Raw genomic sequence first — 23,385 nt, 5'->3', positions numbered from 1 at the left:
AAAGTGATGGTAAAGACATTTACATTGTTACAAAAAATTTAACTTCAAATAAATGCTGTTCTTTTGCATGTTAATATTAAGTGGCACAACCATTTTTAACAATGATAATCAGAAATGTTTCTTAAGCACCAAATCAGCAATTTTAGAATGAATTCTACACTTCTAATGTGACACTGAAGACTAGAGTAATGATATTGAAATTCAGTTTTGCCATCACAGGAATAAATTACATTTTAAAATATATTAAAATAGGCTGTATACCCCCAGTTCCACAGACAAGACTTAAAGGATTAGTCCACTTTTAAATAAACTTTTCCTGATAATTTACTCACCCCCATATCATCCAAGATGTTCATATCTTTCATATCTTTTGAAAAGAAATAAAGGTTTTGGATGAAAACCTTCCAGGATTTTTCTCCATATAGTGGACTTCAATGGCCTCCAGACGGTTGAAGGTCAAAAGTTTCAGTGCAGCTTCAAAGGGCTTTAAATGATACCAGATGAGGAATAAGAGTCTTATCTAGAGAAATGATTGGTCATTTTCGAAAAAAATACAACCGTTTATGCTTTATAAACACAAAATATCGCCTTGAACGTACTTCCCGTTTCCACATTATTCAAAACGCTTACGCTGTATGTCCTACGCCTTCCCTATTCTACTTACGGAACGAACGCAGCGGCAGTTCAGTTTTTCTCCGTAAGTAGGAAAAAAAAAAAAAGACTGATCGTTTCGCTAGATAAGACCTGGAGACCTGAAGAAAGAAAGACATGAACATCTTGGATGACATGGGGGTGAGTAAATTATCAGGAAAAGTTTATTTAAAAGTGGACTACTCCTTTAAGCTATTACTAAAATGCATGTTTGAGCGCTTTTGAACTGAATTGAACTTTTGAACAGCAGTGGTAGTGCACATATACACATATATATATGTGTGTGTGCATGTGTGGTTACTTATCTGCCTGCCAGTTCCTTCTTCAGACATGATCTAAATGAAGTGAAACGCTCTACAGCCTTATAGCCCTGCAGGTAAAAAAAAAAACAACAACAACAAAAAAAAAAAAACAAAGTGGGATAATGATTCATTTCTTCAGTAGTTGACACAATTTACATTTTTATTAACTATAAACAACCAGATTACAAGAAAAAAATAATCATAAAATCTTGTTTTTGTAAAAAAAATCATGCTATTCATCATGCATTTGCTATTTGCATAGTTCAATTTAAAAAGAAAATGGTTTGCTTATTTGACAGTGGAATTAGGAACTAGACCTAAATGTTGATTTTAAAAAAATAATCATTGAACACTATAGACGTAGCTACTGAACACTAGATGGCACTATAGTTGAAGTGATACTGTCCATACCTACACCTCTTTCTTACCCTGCCTCCACGGTGCAGACGGTCCTTCATTATACCAATGAACTCTTTGTAACTGAGCTGATCATCATGATCCACATCAAATATCTTGAAAATGGTGTTAACCAGGTGACGGGTCAGCTTAAGGCCTGTTGCGACATACACTGCCCGAGCAAACTCATCTGGAGGATGGAGAGCAACATACATTCAGAGGATATAATGAATTTGCTCTACAAAACAAACACTCAATGTGCTGGTAAAAGATTTTCATGATCAGATCATGATCAGCTCATTTTTGATTTTCTTAATCTTTATAGTACATTTTGAGTAGAACATAAAGGCCCTGTTTAACAGACAAGGCTTAGACTAAGCCAGGATTAGTTCTTAGTTTAATTAGGGTATTTAAGTAACTTTTATAATGTACCCTAGAAAAATACATTACTGGTGTGCATCTTGAGACAAAACAATGGCACAGACATATTTTAAGATCTGTCAGTATAAGTTACTTTCAGTTAAAACAGCTCAAACATGTATTTTAGTCTAGGACTAGCTTAAGCCTTGTCTGTGAGACTGGGGGAAAGTATTTGTACCCTTAAGTCACACTTAAACAAATGTCACTGCATTAGATAACATAACAGTCCAATAATAAACAAAAAACAAACAAAAAAACCCCAAAGGTATTTGTGTGTATTTTATGTAAGCAATAAGGCAAGCGAAGCAGAGTGCCTGCAACCCCTTCAGCTATGACTTATTCACAATATAGAACTAGCCTCAAGTAGTTTATTGCTTTTATAAAACGGTTACCACACAATACAAATATTAAAGCCAGAAATATGTATCAATGCAACTTTCATTAAGTATACTCTTACTAAAAGCTTTCCTTCCACCAGAAAAAAAATAGTCCCTGACCATGAACAGCAACAGAAGTTACATTATTACGCCATTAGATGGCGGCAAAGACTGTCTTTATGAGTGTGTCAGTCAGTAGCAAAGACTTTTATATTGAAAAGACTGAATTGTTGTGAACACAGAACAAGACACAACTAACAAATGCTTTGACTTGAGCTGTCAGTCATGGGAAAACCCCTTAACTGTTAAAAGGACAAGATAATACATCGGACATTTAAACAGATTTTTTTATTATGAACATAGGACTGACCTGAAAGAAAATGCTAAATCTGAATGCAGGTAATAAACTCGCTCACTCTATCTCTTTCTAACAATACTCTTCTACATAATACAGTGCTTCAATGAACAATATCAATTGAGGGCATACAGATTACAGTGAATAAAACACAGCTGTTGACCAATCAGAATCAATGACAGGAACTAACCGTTTTATAAATATGTATTAAATACTAGTATTTGTGAATCCCAAATGCATTAAGTATTTCACCTTGTCCAATGGAACGGCAAGCGAAGTTGTACATCTGCATGGCAATGGCAAAGTCTTCAAGGTTATTGAGAAACTGAAAGAAAGACCTGAACTCGTCGAAGGTGATGCCCTGATCATGAAAAGAAAGAAATGAGCAAAAAGACAGAAATCTTTTAATCTGAGATATCAAATCCAACAGACAAATGATGTTACATTCCATTCCATTTCAAAGAGGATCTGTAAGAGACATGACATCACGCAGAATACACAAGCCAAGTTGTCATTTCATACTCAAGCGAATCTGATCCGAACAGACAAATGCAAAGATGGACAGAAAGAAATCAACATGTTGATATATGCAAAAAGAAATCAGACGATGTGCCACTCATGCTTGTTTGCTGATGCATGTTCAGCTCTTTGTGCTCTGCCGCACTGCATACAATGATACATGCAACGATTAAAGGCATGAGTCATTTTACAGCACAATGTCATAAAATTGTCAGCCTGTCTGAATGCAGAGAAGCAAAAACAAACAGCATGACATCATAGACTGGAATCAAAGAGATAACTTACAATTTGACTGACAACAGAACACCAAGAATCTTTCTTAAATACACCACTCAAAAGGTTGGGGTCAGTAAGATTTAAAAAAAAAAGAAAAGTCTCTTATGCTTACCGAGGATGCACTTGTTTGATCAAAAAGGCAGTAAAAATAGCAATATTGTGAAATATTCTGTTTTCTTTTTAATATATTTTAAAGTATAACTTAGTGATGGCAAAGCTGAATTTTCAGCATCATTACTCCAGTCTTCAGTGTCACATGATCCTTCAGCAATCATTCTAATATGTTGGTTTAGTGCTCAAGAAAACATTTATTATCAATGTTAAAAACAACATAGAAATGTTCGTAACAATGTTAATGTCTTTAGGCAATTTTGATCAACTAACTTCTTAATAATGAAAAAAAAAAAAAAAAAATCAGAAAAAAACTTCCAGACCCCAAACTTTTATACAATAGTGTACAGTACATTTAGGACTTAAAGGGATAGTTCGCCCAAAAATGAAATCTACGTAATCATTTATTCATCCTCATGTCATTCCAGCCCTGCATTTTTTCTTCTGTAAAACACAGCTTGAAGTAGTGTTGTCACGATACCTAACTTAAATATCACGATACTGATACTTAAACGATACTATGGCAAAAACCTAAAACAGCAGGAAAAGTAAATAAATTACATATGACAGAACTTTTCTTCACCAATGTGCAGGCTGATAATTCTTTCCATTCATTTTTTCATGCTCAATAAAATAATTATTTGCCATTATGCTTTTTTTATATATATAGGTGTTTTGACAGTAAGATTATTGTAAAAACTAGATTACTGTAAATACTTAATAGCAATGTTATTAAAGCATAAATTGGTTTAAAATTGTATATACCCTTCACATATTTATGCATTTTTAAATTCATTTTATTTTTGCAACCAGATATCATTTATTAATCTTAGACTCAATAATACACCTCAGGTCTGCTTGCACGAGTAAAATAAATAAATAACACTCATTTAATGTTTGAGAGTATAAACATAATGCTGGTATCACACTAACCTGTCGCTCTTTAAATTCTTTGTACAAATCGGGATGTTTGTCAGCAAGATGCTTTTTGACTCCCTTCGCTTGCATTATTTTGTAACATCTTTTGCAGACGGCTTTGTGGTGTCTGTGGGCTTGATCCGACTGTCGGCAATGTAAGCAAAATAATGCCATATTTCAGCATCTGCTTTCTCAACAATTTTCATCAACAATACCTCTCGTTTCGTCACCGGTTGCGCAGTTGAGAGGAATAAACGCACTCAATGTGCCTTAAAAGCAGCGCGCTGCATATACACTGCCCCCTGCTGTCGCACATTAGGAAATACAGCTGGCACTCAAAGTACCGGTACTAATGAAATGTAGAACCGGAACGTTTTTAAAAGCAGGGTATCGCGATACCTTTCTATTACCGGTATATCGAGCAACACTAGTTTGAAGAACTTTGGATAAAATGCAAAATATCTTCTTTTGTGTTCCACAGAAGAAAATAAGTCATACAAGTATGACATGAGGATGAGTAATTTTCATTTTATTTTTATGCACAGAATGCTGCAGCACATTGTTCTGTCTGTCCAACCAAAATCTATGATTAAATCTTTCACCTGAGGGTGTCAGATGTATTAACACAGACCTGCTTTTTTGGTTGTAGAAGAAGATAAAGGGTAATGAGGTAGAAAATACCTTAAACAAACACAACAAGAGTTGTCACAGCTATGGTAATCCACATAAACCTCTCTGGTGAGTATTTAACATAGTTCTAGTTACACATTAGGTTTAACTGAGGGTTAGGTTTGAGGTCAGGATTTGTGTGATGTTTAAAGCTGAATTTTGTTTGATTGAGTTGAGGTCTTGGTACTCATGATGGAAATCCAAAAAATGCCATGAAAGTGAGTTTAGGGTCTATTCCGTGGGAATTTGAGAGGGGGTGAAGTCATTCTAGCCAAATGTACAAACTGCTCAAAGGGGCCCCAAAACCTGATACCCTCAACACAAACAGATCCCTCAGATGGGACTAGGAAAGAGCTAAAAGAAAGCAGTCAGGCATGGAGAAACCTACATCAGGTGACCCTCGATAGAGGGGCAGCATGACAATCTGATTTCAAACACAAACTTTGCCCCAAGCACATACGCACACCACACCCACACAAATACAGTGAGTCGAAAAAAGTATTTGGACACTTCACTTAAAAAGTAATGGGATTTGGTTATACACATTACAGACTGACAGATAGGTAGGTAGACAGGAATGTTGGTAGGTAGGGTAGGTAGGTAGACACGTATGTAAACAGGTAGGTTGGTAGGTATACAGGTAGGTAGGATAGATAGGTAGACAGGACAGGTAGGTAAGAAAAGGTAGGTAGAAACATATTAAGGTAGTCACACATTTTAAGTATGGATGAAGTGACCAAATATTTTTTGGGCCCACGGTATATCTTAATAGAAATCTGTAAAAATGTTGGAAGTTCTCCAAGAACAAGATCATTTTAGATGGTTGAAAGTAAATGGGAATTTACTTTCTTGAACATGTGCCACAAGATCAAAGAGAGGGGAAACAATTGAAACACAAAATGAAAAGCACAACAAATCAAAACACGATCTGATCAAGGACTGCGGGACGACGGATCACTCTGGCAGGGACAAACCTCTGGTTTCTTCCAGTGTGTGATAAACAGGGATAACAGAGAGAATACAGGTAGTTTTTGTACATTGTAACAGAGATGGAACTTGCTCTCCAACTTGTGTGCACTTAACAAGACGTTCTTTGACTCCATCATCATTATTTCAGTGTAAGTATAGATATTAATTTACTTTAACAGCAATCATGCCACAATACATTTGAAAGAGCAATTCAAAATTCTCATTATGTTCATCAAGGTTTGCATGCTTTTTCAGATGTCTTTGGCCTTGTTCAGACAGGTGGCAAAAATCCATTTTTTGTGTATCCATCTCAAATTCATGTAAAATTTTGTAATCTGCAGACAACTATAAATAAAAATTTCCCAACATGATCCAAACCACATTCAAAGGTGGTGGGAAATCTATTAAAATGGCCACAGTGGATCATTTTTCTATAACTGTGTTATAGAAAAATATATCTGTGTTTAACTTTTTTACCAAACTGTGTTTAACTTTTTTACCAACTCTTTCTCTTATAAATCTATTGGCATTTGGATATATAGCTAATATGAGACTACAAGTGAGTTATTTTAGACAGCTTATTCATTAATGTGTAGAATACAGTTAAATGGTTTTATTACTATATTACTTACATAACCATAGCAAATGCATCATTACTACAGTAATTACTAATCAGTGTAGATATACTGAACACTGAAGACAGTATCTGAAGAAAGGGATCAGATTTCATTACTTACAAAATGACAGTCAGTCCAAAAGTTCGGATTAATGTGCAGTTTGAACAAAGCCTGTTTTTTTTTTGTTTTTTTAAGAACTAATATATTGCACAGTAGTGCACCAGCTAGATACAATAGCACCATGCAACAAAGAGACACATAATATAACATTTGCATCAAGATATTAAAACAACTGGACCTGGGAAAGTCCAGTTCCACTTTACTGCAAAGTGTGATTTTGACACTTGCTTCTCAAATAAACATGGTAATAATTAGAAAGACGGCTGTCTGCAGCATAAAAGGGCTTAGTTGCATTAGTTGTGGAGAGGTGGGAATAGAGGGACTATAAGATTAAACAGCAGTTTACATGCAAGTGTTACACTCACTATGGGGTGGTGGAGCATTCAAGGGTGAATGACCACTCAAGGTGTGGGAATGTGTATATTTTGGGGCTGGATAACATAACTATAAGACATGGAAAAAATATACGTGTGAGTGGACAAAAATTAATTTGTTGTTGTATTTTTAAGATGATAAACTCTGACAATTTCCTTGTGGGCACAGAATGGAATGTGAGTTTGAGGTGTGAACCAGTAACCTTCTTGTACATGTAAAGCTGCTGGGAGGAGGGGTAACATGGGTCAGTTAAAAGGGTGAAAGTGTGAGTGTGGGGGAGGTGGGTGTCATAGTTGTCCTACACCTTGTTTTCAGAGGTTAGCAGCTAGGTGACGTTAGTCATTACCTTCTCGTCTGGTATGCACTGCCGCACATTCTCCAGATAGCTGCGGATATCCTCTACATTAGTGTAGCGCAGCAAGATTCGTGCAAAATCCTCCTCACTGATGGTGGTCATGCCTTTGGAATAGGTCAGGAACTCAATCTCCAACATCTCAGTTTGCAGGTTATCCATAAATCTGAAAGCACAATGACCGTAAATAAGAGTCAGAATGTAAAGAATTAAATCTTTAAGATGAAATGTGTCATTTCTGTAACATTAGCAGCAAAAAAATGGAATGTGAATGGTATTTGCCCATGCAAAACTTCTCACGTTACGTATGTAACCATAGTTCCCTGAGAACAGGGAACGAGACTCTGCATTGCCACGCTTTGGAGAACGTGACACCGAGTCACGTGTGACATTCCCCAAAGCGTGGCAACGCAGAGTTGAGTTCCCTTCGAAAGGGAACTCAATGCTATGTGCCAGCAGGCCTGGCTCCACAAGGGGGCCATGGTGGGCCTGCCCCACCCAATCAGCAGCTTGGCCCACCATGGCCCCACACCAAAAAACAATCTCTCTCTCCCACACCAACGCAATGTCAAGACAATGTCTTGACGCTTGGTAACCATAGCGTACAAGTGGAATAACTGACTTTGTGTCGTTGAATTATTAGAAACATAATGCATTGTTTTTCTAATAATTTAGTGGCCCATCATAAATTATTCCTTACTTATAAAACCGAGTTTGTTCCAGTTTTTATTACATTCTGCAAAATAAAATAAAATGAAATAAAATAAAAAATATATATATTTTTTGTTTTTTTAAAGCATTTTTAAGCAAGGATGCATTCAACTGAACAAAAGTGACAGCAAAATATTGATAATAGTACAAAAGAGTTCTATCTCAAATAAATGCTGTTCTTTTGAACTTTCTATAAATTAAAAAATAATGTATTGCGGTTTACACAAAAATATTAAGTAGCATAACTGTTTTCACCATAAAAGGAAATGTTTCTTGAGCACCAAATTAGCATTTTAGATGATTTCTGAAGGATCATGTGACCCTGACGATGAGTAATGCTGAAAATTCAGCTTTACCATCACAGTAATGTATTAAAAATAGAACTATTTTAAATTATTATTTCAAATGGTAATTTTTCACAATATTACAAATAAACACAGCCCTGGTAAGCATAAGAGACTACTTTAAAAACTGTAGTTTAAAATCCTTTAAAATCCTGTTAGGACAAGCTGTTAACTAACTTCAGCATGTCCTTCTACCTGCTTGATGGATATTATTTCTTATGTATCTTTCCATGTCTAATGCCATGTTTTTACACACAAGTTGTCATACCTGTAGAAGTCATCAAACGTCAGCTCCGCCTTCCCCTTCTTGCCAAAGAAGTGCACGAGCAGAGTGGTGTCAATCATCATGTTCTCATCGGCACGCTGCCATTGGTGAGGAGTGGTGGTAAAGAGAGCAAAACGAGAAAGAAGAAACTATGACAAAAATCTAGCTGTTTTTGCAATAAGAAAGCAGTCCATCATAGGCTTGCTGAGCCATTCAAAATACCAGCCATCGAGTGCCTGAAAGTGTGCATCCATTCATATTGTCTCCCCTAGCACACAGAGGACATGTTTTGAGTAGACGTGCAGATCTTTATACCATTAGTGGCTGAGAATGGCATAAAGACTGTATATTAAACAGAAACAGAAACACAAAGAGCAATAATACACAGAAATGCACATAAGCATGCCAGTTGTGTACATATAGAAACCCTGAATACACCTGGTATATTCAATTACCACTGGATGGTGTTTAAAAGAGCCCTTCACAAAGCCTTTTAGAGTCCACTTGTTTATAGCGATAACCAAAAATTAATACCAGGTGTAAATGGGGTCGAGCCAGTATAGGACATAGATCAAGACACGACATCAAAAGCAAAGACACACAAAGCGTCCACATAGCATGCATTTCTACGGCAAACATTCACACAGGAGTATCTGCGGGGGATTTGTGAAAGAAACGCACACATGTGAGCAGATTCCACCTTTCCTTCTCTGAATAGAATCTTCTGTTCGTTTAAACTCCTTAACAGTAATGTTCAAGATCAATTTGAGTGATCTAACAAGTGTCAAGATTGCTTTTTCAGTGAAGCTCAGGAAAAGGCGCTCATTCGCCGGTAAAAAAAAGTGGCATAGCATTCAAAAAACTGGAAGAAGGTGGTTGAAAGGTGCAAGGCCAGATTAGGTTGTATTTTTTCTCTATCCATGCTTCACCCTCATCTGCAAAAGGACCCTATCATCTTTGTCTCTGGTTATGGGCCTCTGTGCAATACAGCGAGCCAGAATGCAAGTCCATGCCACTGCTGTACCTCTAGCTTAAAATCCTATCCATGAGGATACAATCAGAGGAAAGTTATAAAGAGAGAAAAAATGATTCTGTTTCACTAGCCAGATTGTCTCAGACACATATCACACATGTTTGGTGTTTTATCAACACAGTGTTTAAAAAGAGCAATAAATACACAAATAAACAAACAAATAAGAAACAAATAAATAAATAAAATAAAACTCAAAGTTGTAAAACGATTCTGGTATGCCTGATTAACCCAGGGTGTAAATGGTATCATTTGATCCCAACAGCAAGCTTGTTTCAAAGCAAAGCAAAGCAAAACAAAGCAAAGCAAAACAAAAATCAAAACAAAACAAAACAAAACAAAACAAAACAAAACAAAACAAAAAACAAAAACCAATTGAGATAACATTTAAAATAAAAAGTCACAAATTGAGATAAAAATTCACTTGTGATAAAGCATATATTATGCATCTATGTATTAACAACTAAGCTAACAACTAAGGAGTTAACTAAAGTGTTAGTGTTATACTAAAGCATAACACTAACAACTAAGGAGTTCATATAAGAGACTGTTCAAACCATATTCACAAAGGCTGTATAGATGGTGGAGTCGACAGGGAATTTTTGCAGATTGTAAATATACCGATATATTTCATTTAATAATGAAAATATTTGAAAAAAAAAGCAGTTCCACCTAATTAATTTCATCCAATTTTTGTGTGCACTGCATTTTTGTGCGTATTTGTATTGTAACGTCGCAACTCTGCTGGAAACAGCTGTAAGTGTTGGGCGGAGGAGCATTATATATTTATGACAATCATGGGGCAAATCCATATAGTGACAATATACGGAGATGGATTGTATATCAAAATGTTAGATTTGCTGGAATCTGTGCCAACTTTAGATCTGTAAAAATATTTTCTGGGACATAGCATGGATCAATTCCAAACATTTTTATCTAAATAAAAATTCTGGAGCTTAAGTTCAGTGTGTGGACATCCATTCAAATCCAAAAAACAGCATTTTTTTCTTGGTATCTCTGTTCATCTGTTTTTGTATTCACCCCCATTATTTTGCCACACTGATGGTTGTAAATATGCAGAAAAGGTGCAGAAAAGCCATGTGATTAAAACTGATGGATTGATAAATGATTATCTTTCCTTTATCTAAACCATAGCTGTTTTTCCCATTTCACAATTTCATCATCAATCTGCTGGAAGTGTGACATCACAGCACTGTGGTTACAGGAAACCATTAATGTGAGGTCATCATTACATGTAACACCACAGCCAGGCCCACAGTGTGACTTAGACAAGGCCTGAGGCCTTTTACTCTTTGATCTAAAAACAGTGGTAAAAACAGTGATTACTGCTGTCGACTTCTAAGATGAGTAACCCCAATCACACTTCCACACATGCTAGCATGCACCCTTTAGCCCACAAATACACAATGTCTGGTACCTTGCAGTTGTCAGCTCAGACAAACAGACCTGTCTAACTGCTGTGTCATCTGAGGAAGCCAAGCTGAAATTACCCTTTCATTGTGAATAACAGACTAAGTAAATACAGGGCATATGCACACAGCTCTCCACAATCATTAAACTACTGCTTCCTACAGACGCCCTCTATTAGCCATCAGAACACAAACACACCATCAGGATGAGCAGACATACTCTGAATCGGTGTACAAACAAAGGCCTTTAATGTGCCTCGCCGCTGTGAGCATTTGCAATATTGTTTGGTATTAGTCGCAGTCAAATACAGACAGAATATCAGAACAACAACTGAACAGACACTGATAAGCTGAAATTACAAAAACGATTAATTGATTAAAAAAATAAAAAATACAGCAATTCTTTGCAATACTATAATCAAATTTTTAAAATCGGTCTTTTTCTTGTTTTCCAGTAAAATATCAAAACTTCCTTATGATATATATATATATATATTAGTCCAAAAGTTTGGAACCACTAAGATTTTTAATGTTTTTAAAATAAGTTTCGTCTGCTCACCAAGGCTACATTTATTTAATTAAAAATACAGTAAAAACAGTAATATTGTGAAATATTATTACAATTTAAAATAGTTTTCTATTTTAATATATTTCACAAAGTAATTTATTCATTTGATGGCAAAGCTGAATTTTCAGCATCATTACTCCAGTCTTCAGTGTCACATGATCCTTCAGAAATCATTCTAATATGCTGATCTGCTCGTCAAGAAACATTTAATGTGTACAGATGTACAAAATATTTGTGTACAATATTTTTTTTTTAGGATTATTTGATGAATAGAAAGTTTAAAAGAACAGTGTTTATCTGAAATCTAATCTTTTGTAACATTATAAATGTCTTTACTGCCACTTTTGATTGATTTAATGCATCCTTGCTGAATAAAAATATTAATTTCTTTAATTTATTTTCAAAAAAATAAAAATAAAAATTCTTCCTGACCCCAAACTTTTGAACGCTAGTGTATAATGCTACAGAAGCTTTGTATTTCGGATAAATGCTGTTCTTTTGAACTTTCTATTCATCAAGGAATCCTGAAAAAAAAAGTACACAACTGTTTTCAACATTGAAAATAATCATAAATGTTTATTGAGCAGCAAATCAGCATATTAGAATGATTTCTGAATGATCATGTGACACTGAAGACTGGAGTAACAATGCTGAAAATTCAGCTTTGCATCACAGGAATAAATTACTTTGTCAAATATATTTAAATAGTACACAGTTATTTTAAATTGTAATAATATTTCACAATATTACTGTTTTTTTACTGTATTTTTAATTTTAAAAAAAAGTAGCCTTGGTGAGCAGACAAAACTTCTTTTAAATACATTAAAAATCTTAGTGGTTCCAAACTTTTGGTTTGGACTGTACTGTATATATATATATATATAGGAATAAAAAAATAAAATGGTAATTGTTATTTTATAAAATAGATTTAATTGTGAATGTTTCTCAAATTTGTGCCTTTATATGCCACAATTGTGACAACTTTATCTCACAATGATTATTATTATTATTATTATTATTTTTTATATTCTTATATTCTTAGAATCTTATAAGACATTTTCTATGAACACAAGTTGTCTCACAAAATTTTGCCTATATCAGGTAAATTCACAACAAATTTATCTAGTTTAAAGGATGTTCAGATGTTTTTCGTGGAAAACAGAACAAAGATACTGAATCTGATATGATTTTTTGGAGTGGAGCATCAGAAACAGATTTACTAGAATATCAACAGTTGATAATATAAATAAAAAAGAGGGATGAAACTAATGAAAATAAACAAAAGAATAATCATAGGTCATTAAATGACAATGACCAATGTTAGGGTTAAGGTGGATATAGGGTTGGGATGCTGGAACAGGAAGGAGGAATGAAAGTTACGATGTACCTTTTTTCAGGTGTGACCATTGTGTTAGGGATGGCTAGGGGCGAATAAAAACATGGGATGAGACAGGAGGACAGAGGGCTATGGCTGTACCTCTGCCAGGTCAGAAAACAGGGCTTGGCTCGCGCCACGTCTCAGCATGTCCCAGTAGCTCCTGGGCACAAACTCCTGACTCTCTTTTTTTAGCACCTGCAGAGGGGTTAGCATGAGATGGAAAGCTGTTATCATGTTAGCTTCTATAGACAGGGTTAAATAGATGATGTTTCGGGTGGTCTCTCAGATCTTTCTGGACTGTTAAGGACATATTGCTAATATATCAACTAAAACCAATCAAATATGAAAGATAAATATGAAGGTTGGAGGGGGGGGGGATTGGTTGATGTTAGCCAAATGCTAATTGTATGATGTTCTATGATGTGAATGATCAATAATCTGAGAGATTAACCGAGGCTGGAAGGTTTTAAATATCAGCATATAGTGTACCAGGATACCTATAAAATGGCTCAGAATGTCATCATGTCATTATTCACTCTTAGTATTCAGTTTATACAATGACTCTGTTGAATTCTTGATTATGATTGGTTGAGTCAATTTTCTGTAACTGCACAGCTATGGAATAGATTCAGGTTTGTTTACAGATGCATATCACCTCATGTTATTTTTATACTCTTTTGAACAGTGGCTGTTTTGAAGCAATATACTGGCATAAGAAAGTTTTTTTTTTTTGGTGTGTGTGTGTGTGGGGGGGGGGGGGGGTGTTCTTGAAATAAATGCATGGAGTAAACAAGATATAAGCAAAATAATTGATTTTGAACAGTTGAATGATTGAAAATGACTGCATACACATTTACAGCATGGCAGCGTGTGCATTTTCAATAATTCAATGATTTGCCTCAATTATTCTGTGCAAATTTATTGAATAAAGAGGCTGAGAGACTAAAGGTGACACATCAGGTTAAGGAAAACCACGGACAATGCTGCTCTTTCACTCTGTCATTCTGTACATGATTCACAGATATACAGAGTGGCTTTATCCAGACATCACATAACCACAAAAAGGAACACCAGCTCAGGAAGGCTTTCATGGAAATTCTTGTATAGATGTTTGTGTTTTTACTCGAGTTGACCATGTGTTTGTTCGTGAAAGTGGATGTATCTGTTTGTATGGGAACAAAATTGTCCACTAAATTGAGTTGTTGACATTCAGGGATGTCTTGAATTTAAAAATAATTTTGTTAAAAAAAAGCTTTATGTGTGTGTGTGTGTGTGTTACTCTATAGTAATTATAATTAACTTTTTATTATATTAATTTATTATTATTATTTTATTATACTGTTATAGTATAGAGCTACACTACTTTTCAAAGAAGTCTCTTATGCTAATTTTAAAATATAATGTATTCCTATGATGGCAAAGCTGAACTGTCAGCAGCCATTACTCCAGTCTTCAGTGTCACGTGATCTTTTAGAATTTGTAGTTAAGTAATAGTTCTAATTATCAGTCCCACTTTATATTAGGTGTCTACTATATACTAACATTTAAATGAATCAATTTATACAATGCACATACTGTGTACATACGTTTTTACATATAGTTATATATAAGAAGTACCTGGATGTAATTACAGCTGTAATTAATTTCTGTAATTACAATGATAATTACACTGTTGACCATTTTTTTTATGTAAGTACATAGTAGTTACTACTATGGACATAGTTTTATGTCCAATATAAAGTGTGACTATGTTGAAAACAAAACAGCTCTCTTGCTTAATATCATTGAGAAAACTGTTTTAGTATTATTTAATGAATAGAAATCTTGTAGAACAGCTTTTATTTGAATTAGAAATCTTTTGTAACACTATAAATGTTTTTACTGTCACTTTTATTCATCCTTGCTGAATAAAAGTATTCATTTCTTAATTATATACTTGTTGAATGGCAGTGTATAAAATTTAGTCTTGAAAGAGTAGAATTTTTGTGTCCATTTAATCTCATTGCCGTTGAGGAGAAACAATCTCAACATCTCATTTGTGATCTTTCTTTTCTTTGGGGTGTCAGTGAGGGAGAGAAATGTAATGTAAGTGATTTAATGTAAGTGAATGTGAAAGACTCCAGAGCTGGCTCAATAGAAAACACATTTTACACCAACAACTCCACCCACTCTTACCCAGACCTGTTCTTTATAGCCCACTGATGAAGTTTGTAACTGACACGTTGTGGTTAAAGAAAAAAAAAAAAATCAATAAGAATGAAATTAGACTGATTGTGGCAAAACACCCACATGCTCTCTGACCTCTGAGGTCCACTCCACCTCCCTTCACATTTTCATTCAGTCATCTGCAGATCTCTTTCATTCTCCCATCATTCCTTCCATGATTTCAAGATTCACACAGAGGTTATAGTTCACAGGTCAGAGGGCCGAGGTTATACATACGCTGTTTACGGGGGCAACCTGATATCCATAGAGCTGCATACTCTACACAGAGACGAGAGGAGAGGTCACAGCATGCGGAAGAGGAGAGGAAGCAGAGAACCACATAAGAAGAGATGGACAAAGACAGGTTAAACATGCAAAGAGTAGAAAGTGGTTTAACTACAGGACAGTTGGCACACTTTCGCAAGCTTCCAAGAGGGGATGATATACGACTGGCTCCCTCTCAGACTGCCCTTGATAAACTGGACAAGTGAATGAGATAAGAAGGGTTATGCACCCAATATAGGCAAAACAAATACAGTCTAGAGGAAGTTTACAGAAGATGGCCAATTGTACTCTGATGTTTTCAAGATATATATGGGATTTTGAGCATCCCATATATAACAAGACTTGTACATTTTCTGAAGAAAATGTGAGCTTTCCTGTGCAAAACTCGCCATCATGATGCTAGTTCGTTGCGGCTCATTGTCATAGCGATGTTTTGTGTTGTTGCTAAGTTCTGAGTGCTAGGGTGTTGTTAAGAGGTGGCTTTGTGACCCAGGTCAAGAAAGCCCAAGATATGGCTCGGGTCCCTCGTTCAACGCACATCAATGGGATTATTAACCTAATTTGTCATCCGACAGCTTAATCAGAAAAATTGTAATTCTACTCAAAAGTAATAAATAGGGATGGATGATATGCACGGTACCATATCAGTTATTGGCCGATGTTACACGTATACACTATCGTTTAAAATGTTGAGGTCAGTAAGATTTTTTTTTGTCTCTTATGCTCACCAAAACTACATCTATTTGATTAAATGCAGTAAAACCAGTAATAATTGTGACATATTAATGTGAAATATTAATAAGATTTAAAATAACTGTTTTCTATTTTTAAATATTTTAAAATTTATAATTCCTGTGATTGCAAATCTGAGTTTTCAGTCTTCAGTGTCACATGATCCTTCAGTATCATTCTAATATGTGACCCTGGACCACAAAACCAGACATAAGGGTACATTTTTTTTAAATTGATTGTTATGATAGGACAATATTTGGCTGAGATACAACTATTTGAAAATCTGGAATCTGACGGTGCAAAAAAAATTAAATTTTGAGAAAATAATCCAAATGAAGTCCTTAGCAATGCATATTCACTCACAAAAATACATTTTTGATATATTTATGGTAGGAAATTTACAAAATATCTTCAGGGAACATGATCTTAACTTAATATCCTAATGATTTTTGGCATAAAAGAACAATCAATCATTTTGACTAATACTGTCACACCCTCATACCACATGGACTTTCAGTTTGTTTGTTTTCATTAGTCTCACGTGCTACTTTGTTCTAGTTTCCCGCCACTAATCAGTCACCATGGACACTAACTCACTATCACAGCTGTGTACCCTTAGTTAATCTAATCTTGTGTGTATCAGTTGCTGTTTGTGTTTGTTGTCCAGTCTCATTTCAGTTATGTGTACATGTACCTCGACCAGTTTGGATTATTTTAAACCTTGTATTGAAACTTTTTTGTCTTTGTCTTCATCTGCATGCCTACGCAGATGCGTTATACTATTGCTACAAATATACCCGTGAGACTTTTGCCTGGTTTTGTGGTCCAGGGTCACATCAGGGTATCATACATATCCGTAGCACATAGGATGCTTTGTACACTAAAGTTTATCACTTAGGGTTAGGGGTTTTGCTCATATTACTAAACCCAAGTATGAGCAAAACAAATAGTGATGCAAAAGCCACTAATTACATGTTACAGTACCAGTATTTCACACCAAGTGCTTTCAAAGAGCGCTGAATTCAGTAAGTGTGAATGGATGTCACCCCTCCATTTATATCTTATGTAGAACACTATATAATTTAGTAATGATGTGTTGAAAGATTTTTACACAAAGTATATGCTGCTTTACACAATAACAATATCTCTGACTAAGTTTTAACAACCTGGCAACATTTTTATCTCACAGTCTTTTAACAAACAAACATCTTAATTAGATTATAACAAAGCACAATGCTTACAAGCGCAAAGTTGTTGCTAAACAGCCATTCTACTTGGTGGTTCTTTTTTTTTTTTACTTATAACTCACCGAATCTGACATTTGACATAAATTACAACACAATTATATGACAAGTACATTTTTCACATTAAATTAAATTAAATTAAATTAAAATAAGCCTAAACTTCTTAAGATTCTCAGTAAAATCATCATCTATGACATCAAGATTTTGATGAAAAGTATTAGGTTTGATTAATATGAAATTAATCATTGGCTCATTGTACATTTGGAGCATTTAAAATGACAATAGCAAATATTCGGCCCCATGTCATGTTTGCTCTGATACTGGTTGCCAAGGCACAAAACATAAAGAGCTTTATCATGTATTTCCCTTTATACAGAAGAATAACAAAAAGGCATCATTTTAAATAAGAATCCTCAGTAATGTGGAATAAAAGACAATGTGGTAAATAGTGAAAGACAGATACTGCATTCCAAGTCTTTGAACTCCTGTTTATCTCATGAAATCCTCTTGTTTGCATGGCTCTCCAGAAACAGCTTATGGAAGATACAAGTATAATCCATAAAACTGAACAAGTGTTTGATTTTAGATCAAACCCTTCGTCAATAATATGTACCACTCATTAGTTTTAAAGAATGGAGGCAATTTAGACAATACTGAACATTACTGATTTGCTACAACAAACTTCGCTTTATAAAGCCATATAACTCTACCTCTAAAAATCCCTTTGTGAGAAATGAGAAAGAAATAGGCAATGTATGGAAGCTTGTTTCCACCATGGAGTAAATAAAATAAAATAAAAAAGGAGTTTTGTTCTTGCAACTGTTTACAAAAGTATTTTTCTCGCAATTCAGACTTTTAGAATTGTGCAATATAAAATCAATTAAAAAAAAGGTAATTGCGACTTTTTATCTCGCAATTCTAACTTTTTTCTTACAGTTGCGAGATTATATCTTACAATTCAGACTTTACAACTCAAATCACTTTTTTCCCCGCAATTGTGAGTTTATATCTTCCAATTCTGACTTTAGTTCTCACAATTCAGATTTTATAACTTGAAATGAGACAAAATTTTCGGACTTTTTTTCCTGCAATTGTGAGTTTATATCTTGCAATTCTGACTTTTTTTTCATAATTGCGAGTTTATATCTCACAATTCAGTCCTCTTAATTGCAAGACAAACTTTTCTGACTTTTATAACCCACAATTCTGACTTTTTTTTCTTTTTTTTTTTACTCAGAACTGCGAGTTATAAACTATTCTGTGGTGGAAACAATCTTCCATACCAATGAGATACTGTCTACACCTCAGTATTTATTAGCATATAGATATACTGTTTATGGCTCTTTCTACAAACAGAAAACAAAAAATGTCTGAAATCTTAAAAATGGAAAATCAACCTTTAAAAATGGTAAGAAAATGTTGATCATCAAGTTCAGGAGGTCAAACTAAATGTTCCGAATGCTCTGTGAGGTTATGATTTAGTTATTTTTTACAAATTAAATGTGAAAATGTATAAAACTATCATTTTCATACAGGATTATACTTTTAAGTTTACAATTTGGGATAACTGGAACTGAAAAACAGATTACAATATTATTATAAACAAAAATCCTGATATCAACTTACAAGTTGAGCAGATTTTTCAGCATCTCCTTTTCTTCCTTTCTTCTCATTTTTCTTTCGGAAGATTTCTTGCAACTATTAAAAGAAGTAGAGAAGGAATAAAGCAAATAAATGAAGTTGAATGATTAAATAACCAAGACGACTGTTTAAAAACAAACTTCTAAGGCCAGATTCTACACTCTATCCACTCACCACGAGAAATTCCCGTTTATCCACCATCTGGTTACCGTCAGCGTCAAACATGTTAAAGGCAATCTTAAAGCCTGCATGAGGCTCTGAAGAATAGATGTGAAAAGAATGTTAAATTATTATAATGTGCTGTACCATGTATATAATAAAACAATGCTATGCATAAATGTATTTGCTCATTTAGCACTTTAAGTTTTGCAGTAAATCTGGTTAACCATTATTAAACATTTCAACCACTAGGTGGCTAAATCAGAGATCAGATCAGAGGTGAAGCCAACATTTGTAAGAACCTGTTATCACCCCAAGAACTTCCAATACACTTTTGCTTTCACCACTTTTCCTTTCATCACTCTCTTCAGGTGTTTTTCAACCCATCAAGAGCCACATGTCTCCACTTTGTTATGTTGCCCAAGCAACAGCAGAAGAGAGAACACATTAGGCAGTTCATTTCTGTTTATGCTGTGTGTTACAGCTACTTTAAGATGCTAGCTTAGTCAGACAACTCTGTACAGCTGGACAACTCATAAACAGTACATGGAGAACAAATGAAGACTTTTGTTGAAGTCTCTTGCTTCTCATATTTTTATCTTAAGGAAAAGTAAGTTATGCACGAAAGTAGAATCTGGGCTATGTTATCCACATTTATTAATATCTGTACAGTTATACAGTTACTGCTAAAAAATTACTGTAATGCAGCATTTGTCTCACTTGTTTCTAGATAAATGACAAATGTATATGGAACTTTATATTTGCATAAGCAAAAATGTATACTTAACAGTGTAAGTGATCAACAGTTTTTTTTGTTGTTTTTTTTTTTTTTTACAACATTTAATCAATCTTTTGACATCGCTAGAATATTTAAAAGTAGTAGATTTTGTCAACACCAATAACTAAATTAATATTAAATGTTTTTCTATTATTTTTTCCTAACTTACAAACTTGAAAAAAGACTTCCAATTGGGGTCCTAATTAACATTTTTAGGGAATTCAAATGGGAATTTTGTTAGCCACACAAAATTCCATAAATGGTGACAAAATTGTATATATATATATATATATATATATATATATATATATATATATATATATATATATATATATATATATATATAGACACACATATATTATATTATATACACACACACACACACACACACACACACACAAACCCGATTCCAAAAAAGTTGGGACACTGTACAAATTGTGAATAAAAACAGAATGTGGAAGATTCAAATTTTTAATAATTTATTCAGAATACAACATAAATGACATATAAAATGTTTAAACTGAGAAAATGTATCATTTTAAGGGAAAAATAAGTTGATTTTAAATTTCATGGCATCAACACATCTCAAAAAAGTTGGGACAAGGCCATGTTTACCACTGTGTGGCACCCCCTCTTCTTTTTATAACAGTCTGCAAACGTCTGAGGACTGAGGAGACAAGTTGCTTAAGTTTAGGAATAGAAATGTTGTCCCATTCTTGCCTAATACAGGCTTCTGGTTGCTCAACTGTCTTAGGTCTTCTTTGTCACATCTTCCTCTTTATGATGCGCCAAATGTTTTCTATGGGTGAAAGATCTGGACTGCAGGCTGGCCATTTCAGTGCCCGGATCCTTCTTCTATGCAGCCATGATTTTGTAATTGATGCAGTATGTGGTCTGGCATTGTCATGTTGGAAAATGCAAGGTCTTCCCTGAAAGAGACGACATCTGGATGGGAGCATATGTTGTTCTAGAACTTCGATATACCTTTCAGCATTGATGGTGCCTTTCTAGATGTGTAAGCTGCCCATGCCACACGCACTCATGCAACCCCATACCATCAGAGATGCAGGCTTCTGAACTGAGCGCTGATAACAACTTGGGTTGTCCTTGTCCTCTTTAGTCCGGATGACATGGTGTCCCAGTTTCCCAAAAAGAACTTCAAATTTTGATTCGTCTGACCACAGAACAGTTTTCCACTTTGCCACAGTCCATTTTAAATGAGCCCAGAGAAAAAGCCTGCGCTTCTGGATCATGTTTAGACATGGCTTCTTTTTTGACCTATAGAGTTTGAGCCGGCAACGGTGAATGGCACGGTGGATTGTGTTCACCGACAATGTTTTCTGGAAGTATTCCTAAGTCTATGTTGTGATTTCCATTACAGTAGCATTCCTGTATGTGATGCAGTGCCGTCTAAGGGCCCGAAGATCACGGGCATCCAGTATGGTTTTCCGGCCTTGACCCTTACGCACAGAGATTGTTCCAGATTCTCTGAATCTTTGGATGATATTATGTACTGTAAACGATGATAACTTCAAACTCCTTGCAATTTTTCTCTGAGAAACTCCTTTCTGATAATGCTCCACTATTTTTCGCCGCAGCATTGGGGGAATTGGTGGTCCTCTGCCCATCTTGTCTTCTGAGAGACACTGCCACTTTGAGAGGCTCTTTTTATACCCAATCATGTTGCCAACTGACCTAAAAAGTTGCAAATTGGTCTTCCAGCTGTTCCTTATATGTACATTTAACTTTTCCGGCCTCTTATTGCTACCTGTCCCAACTTTTTTGGAATGTGTAGCTCTCATGATATCCAAAATGAGCCAATTTTGGCATGACATTTCAAATGTCTCACTTTCAACATTTGATATGTTATCTATATTCTATTGTGAATGAAATATAAGTTTATGAGATTTGTAAATTATTGCATTCCTTTTTTATTCACAATTTGTACAGTGTCCCAACTTTTTTGGAATCGGGTTTGTATAATATACAATTATTATAATATACAAGTATTTGTATAATAATTGTATAATATATATAATATGAAAAGCAGGAGATTATATTCTCAAGACTATATTCTTGAGAGAATATAGTCTTGTGGTCTTTGAAATAGAAATCTCTCTCAAACTCTCTGTTCTCTGGCACAAAGTCTGGAACGTTGACAAACGTGCAGTGAGTAAAATGTGAACTTGAGTGAAACTTTTTTGGGTGAGGGTGAGAGTCTGGGTGGGCCTTGTCTGAGTCTGAGCCACACTATAGACATAAAACATCCACGGACCAGAACGATCCTTGATTCATGTTTAAAATAGGAACCATGCATAGTGTGCTGATTTCAAAAGAGAGGGGCACAGAAAAATAAAGCATGGGATAAGAATGAAAGGTTAAGGGAGGGAAACAGAGGAAGAAAAGATGTAGAGATAGAGGTCATACTCACTTGTCAGAATGCAAAGCAGAAAGAGATACTCCGTGTAAGCGATGATGCCTGAAAAAGGATATCAAAGGGTCACATCCATTCTGCTAATGTACAGTAACACACTAACAACCTTCAAATGGCCACGTCTTCCCTTTTTATAATCTCTCCTTTTTCTTTTTACTCTTTGTCTAAACTGAAAACTCAGGAGGCGGCTCATCTGAAGCTTGGATTAAAATGTTTACTGATTTTCAAAGCTAGGGGCCTCCAGAGATAGATGGAGTCACATACCCTTTTCCCTTCTTCTCCTGCTCAAAAAAAAAAAAAAAAGGGACAAGTAATCCCCCCTTTCATGACGATAACATCTAAAAAGGTGCCTCTCGGCTAAAGTGTCCGTCTACATTTAGGCAACATTTGCCCCGCGTTTGGCCCACACACTGAATCTGAAGACTTTGACACAGTGAGTGACCGCCATGGAGACAGAGGCTGCGTTCAAAGGCTTCTGTTTGGATAAGGGTGTTCTAGAGGCATCCGTCAGGACAAGGAGATGTGCCCCATTTAGACAGGGAACTGTCCCTGCTTTTGTTAGACTCGTGAGAAAAGTGGCAAAGTAGAGTAAGAAGGACAGAAAGAGTGAGAGTCAAAAGAAAAGCGAAAAAGAGACAAAGCGAGGTGGGCTGATGGAAAGATGGAAGTCCTGTAAAGGCACTGGGGGAGGGCAGACAGAAGGGATAAGTTTTCCTACACCACTGAAAGTGTTCCTCTCCACAGCTTCTGTGTG

At 35.1% G+C, this 23,385-nt stretch overlaps 1 protein-coding gene across 1 annotated transcript in view; it reads right to left on the bottom strand.

The window, feature by feature from the left end:
* The window catches only part of micu3a (mitochondrial calcium uptake family, member 3a), a 34,469-nt gene that overhangs the window by 1,017 nt on the left and 10,067 nt on the right, over positions 1-23,385 (bottom strand). The window contains exons 5-14 of the mRNA XM_067404774.1: positions 22,629-22,676; positions 19,435-19,517; positions 19,246-19,317; positions 15,596-15,637; positions 13,253-13,348; positions 8,751-8,845; positions 7,422-7,593; positions 2,754-2,862; positions 1,382-1,539; positions 333-1,021 (exon numbers count right to left, since the gene is read on the bottom strand). Coding sequence (XP_067260875.1) covers positions 953-1,021; positions 1,382-1,539; positions 2,754-2,862; positions 7,422-7,593; positions 8,751-8,845; positions 13,253-13,348; positions 15,596-15,637; positions 19,246-19,317; positions 19,435-19,517; positions 22,629-22,676 — 944 coding nt within the window. The 3' untranslated portion in view covers positions 333-952. The remainder of the gene's footprint in view (positions 1-332; positions 1,022-1,381; positions 1,540-2,753; positions 2,863-7,421; positions 7,594-8,750; positions 8,846-13,252; positions 13,349-15,595; positions 15,638-19,245; positions 19,318-19,434; positions 19,518-22,628; positions 22,677-23,385) is intronic.

The sequence above is a fragment of the Chanodichthys erythropterus genome, chromosome 12 (assembly GCF_024489055.1).
Source record: "Chanodichthys erythropterus isolate Z2021 chromosome 12, ASM2448905v1, whole genome shotgun sequence".
NCBI classification, from domain to species: Eukaryota; Metazoa; Chordata; class Actinopteri; order Cypriniformes; family Xenocyprididae; genus Chanodichthys; species Chanodichthys erythropterus.
The sequence above is the reverse complement of the archived record's forward strand: the minus strand, read 5'-3'. Positions and strand labels throughout refer to the sequence as shown.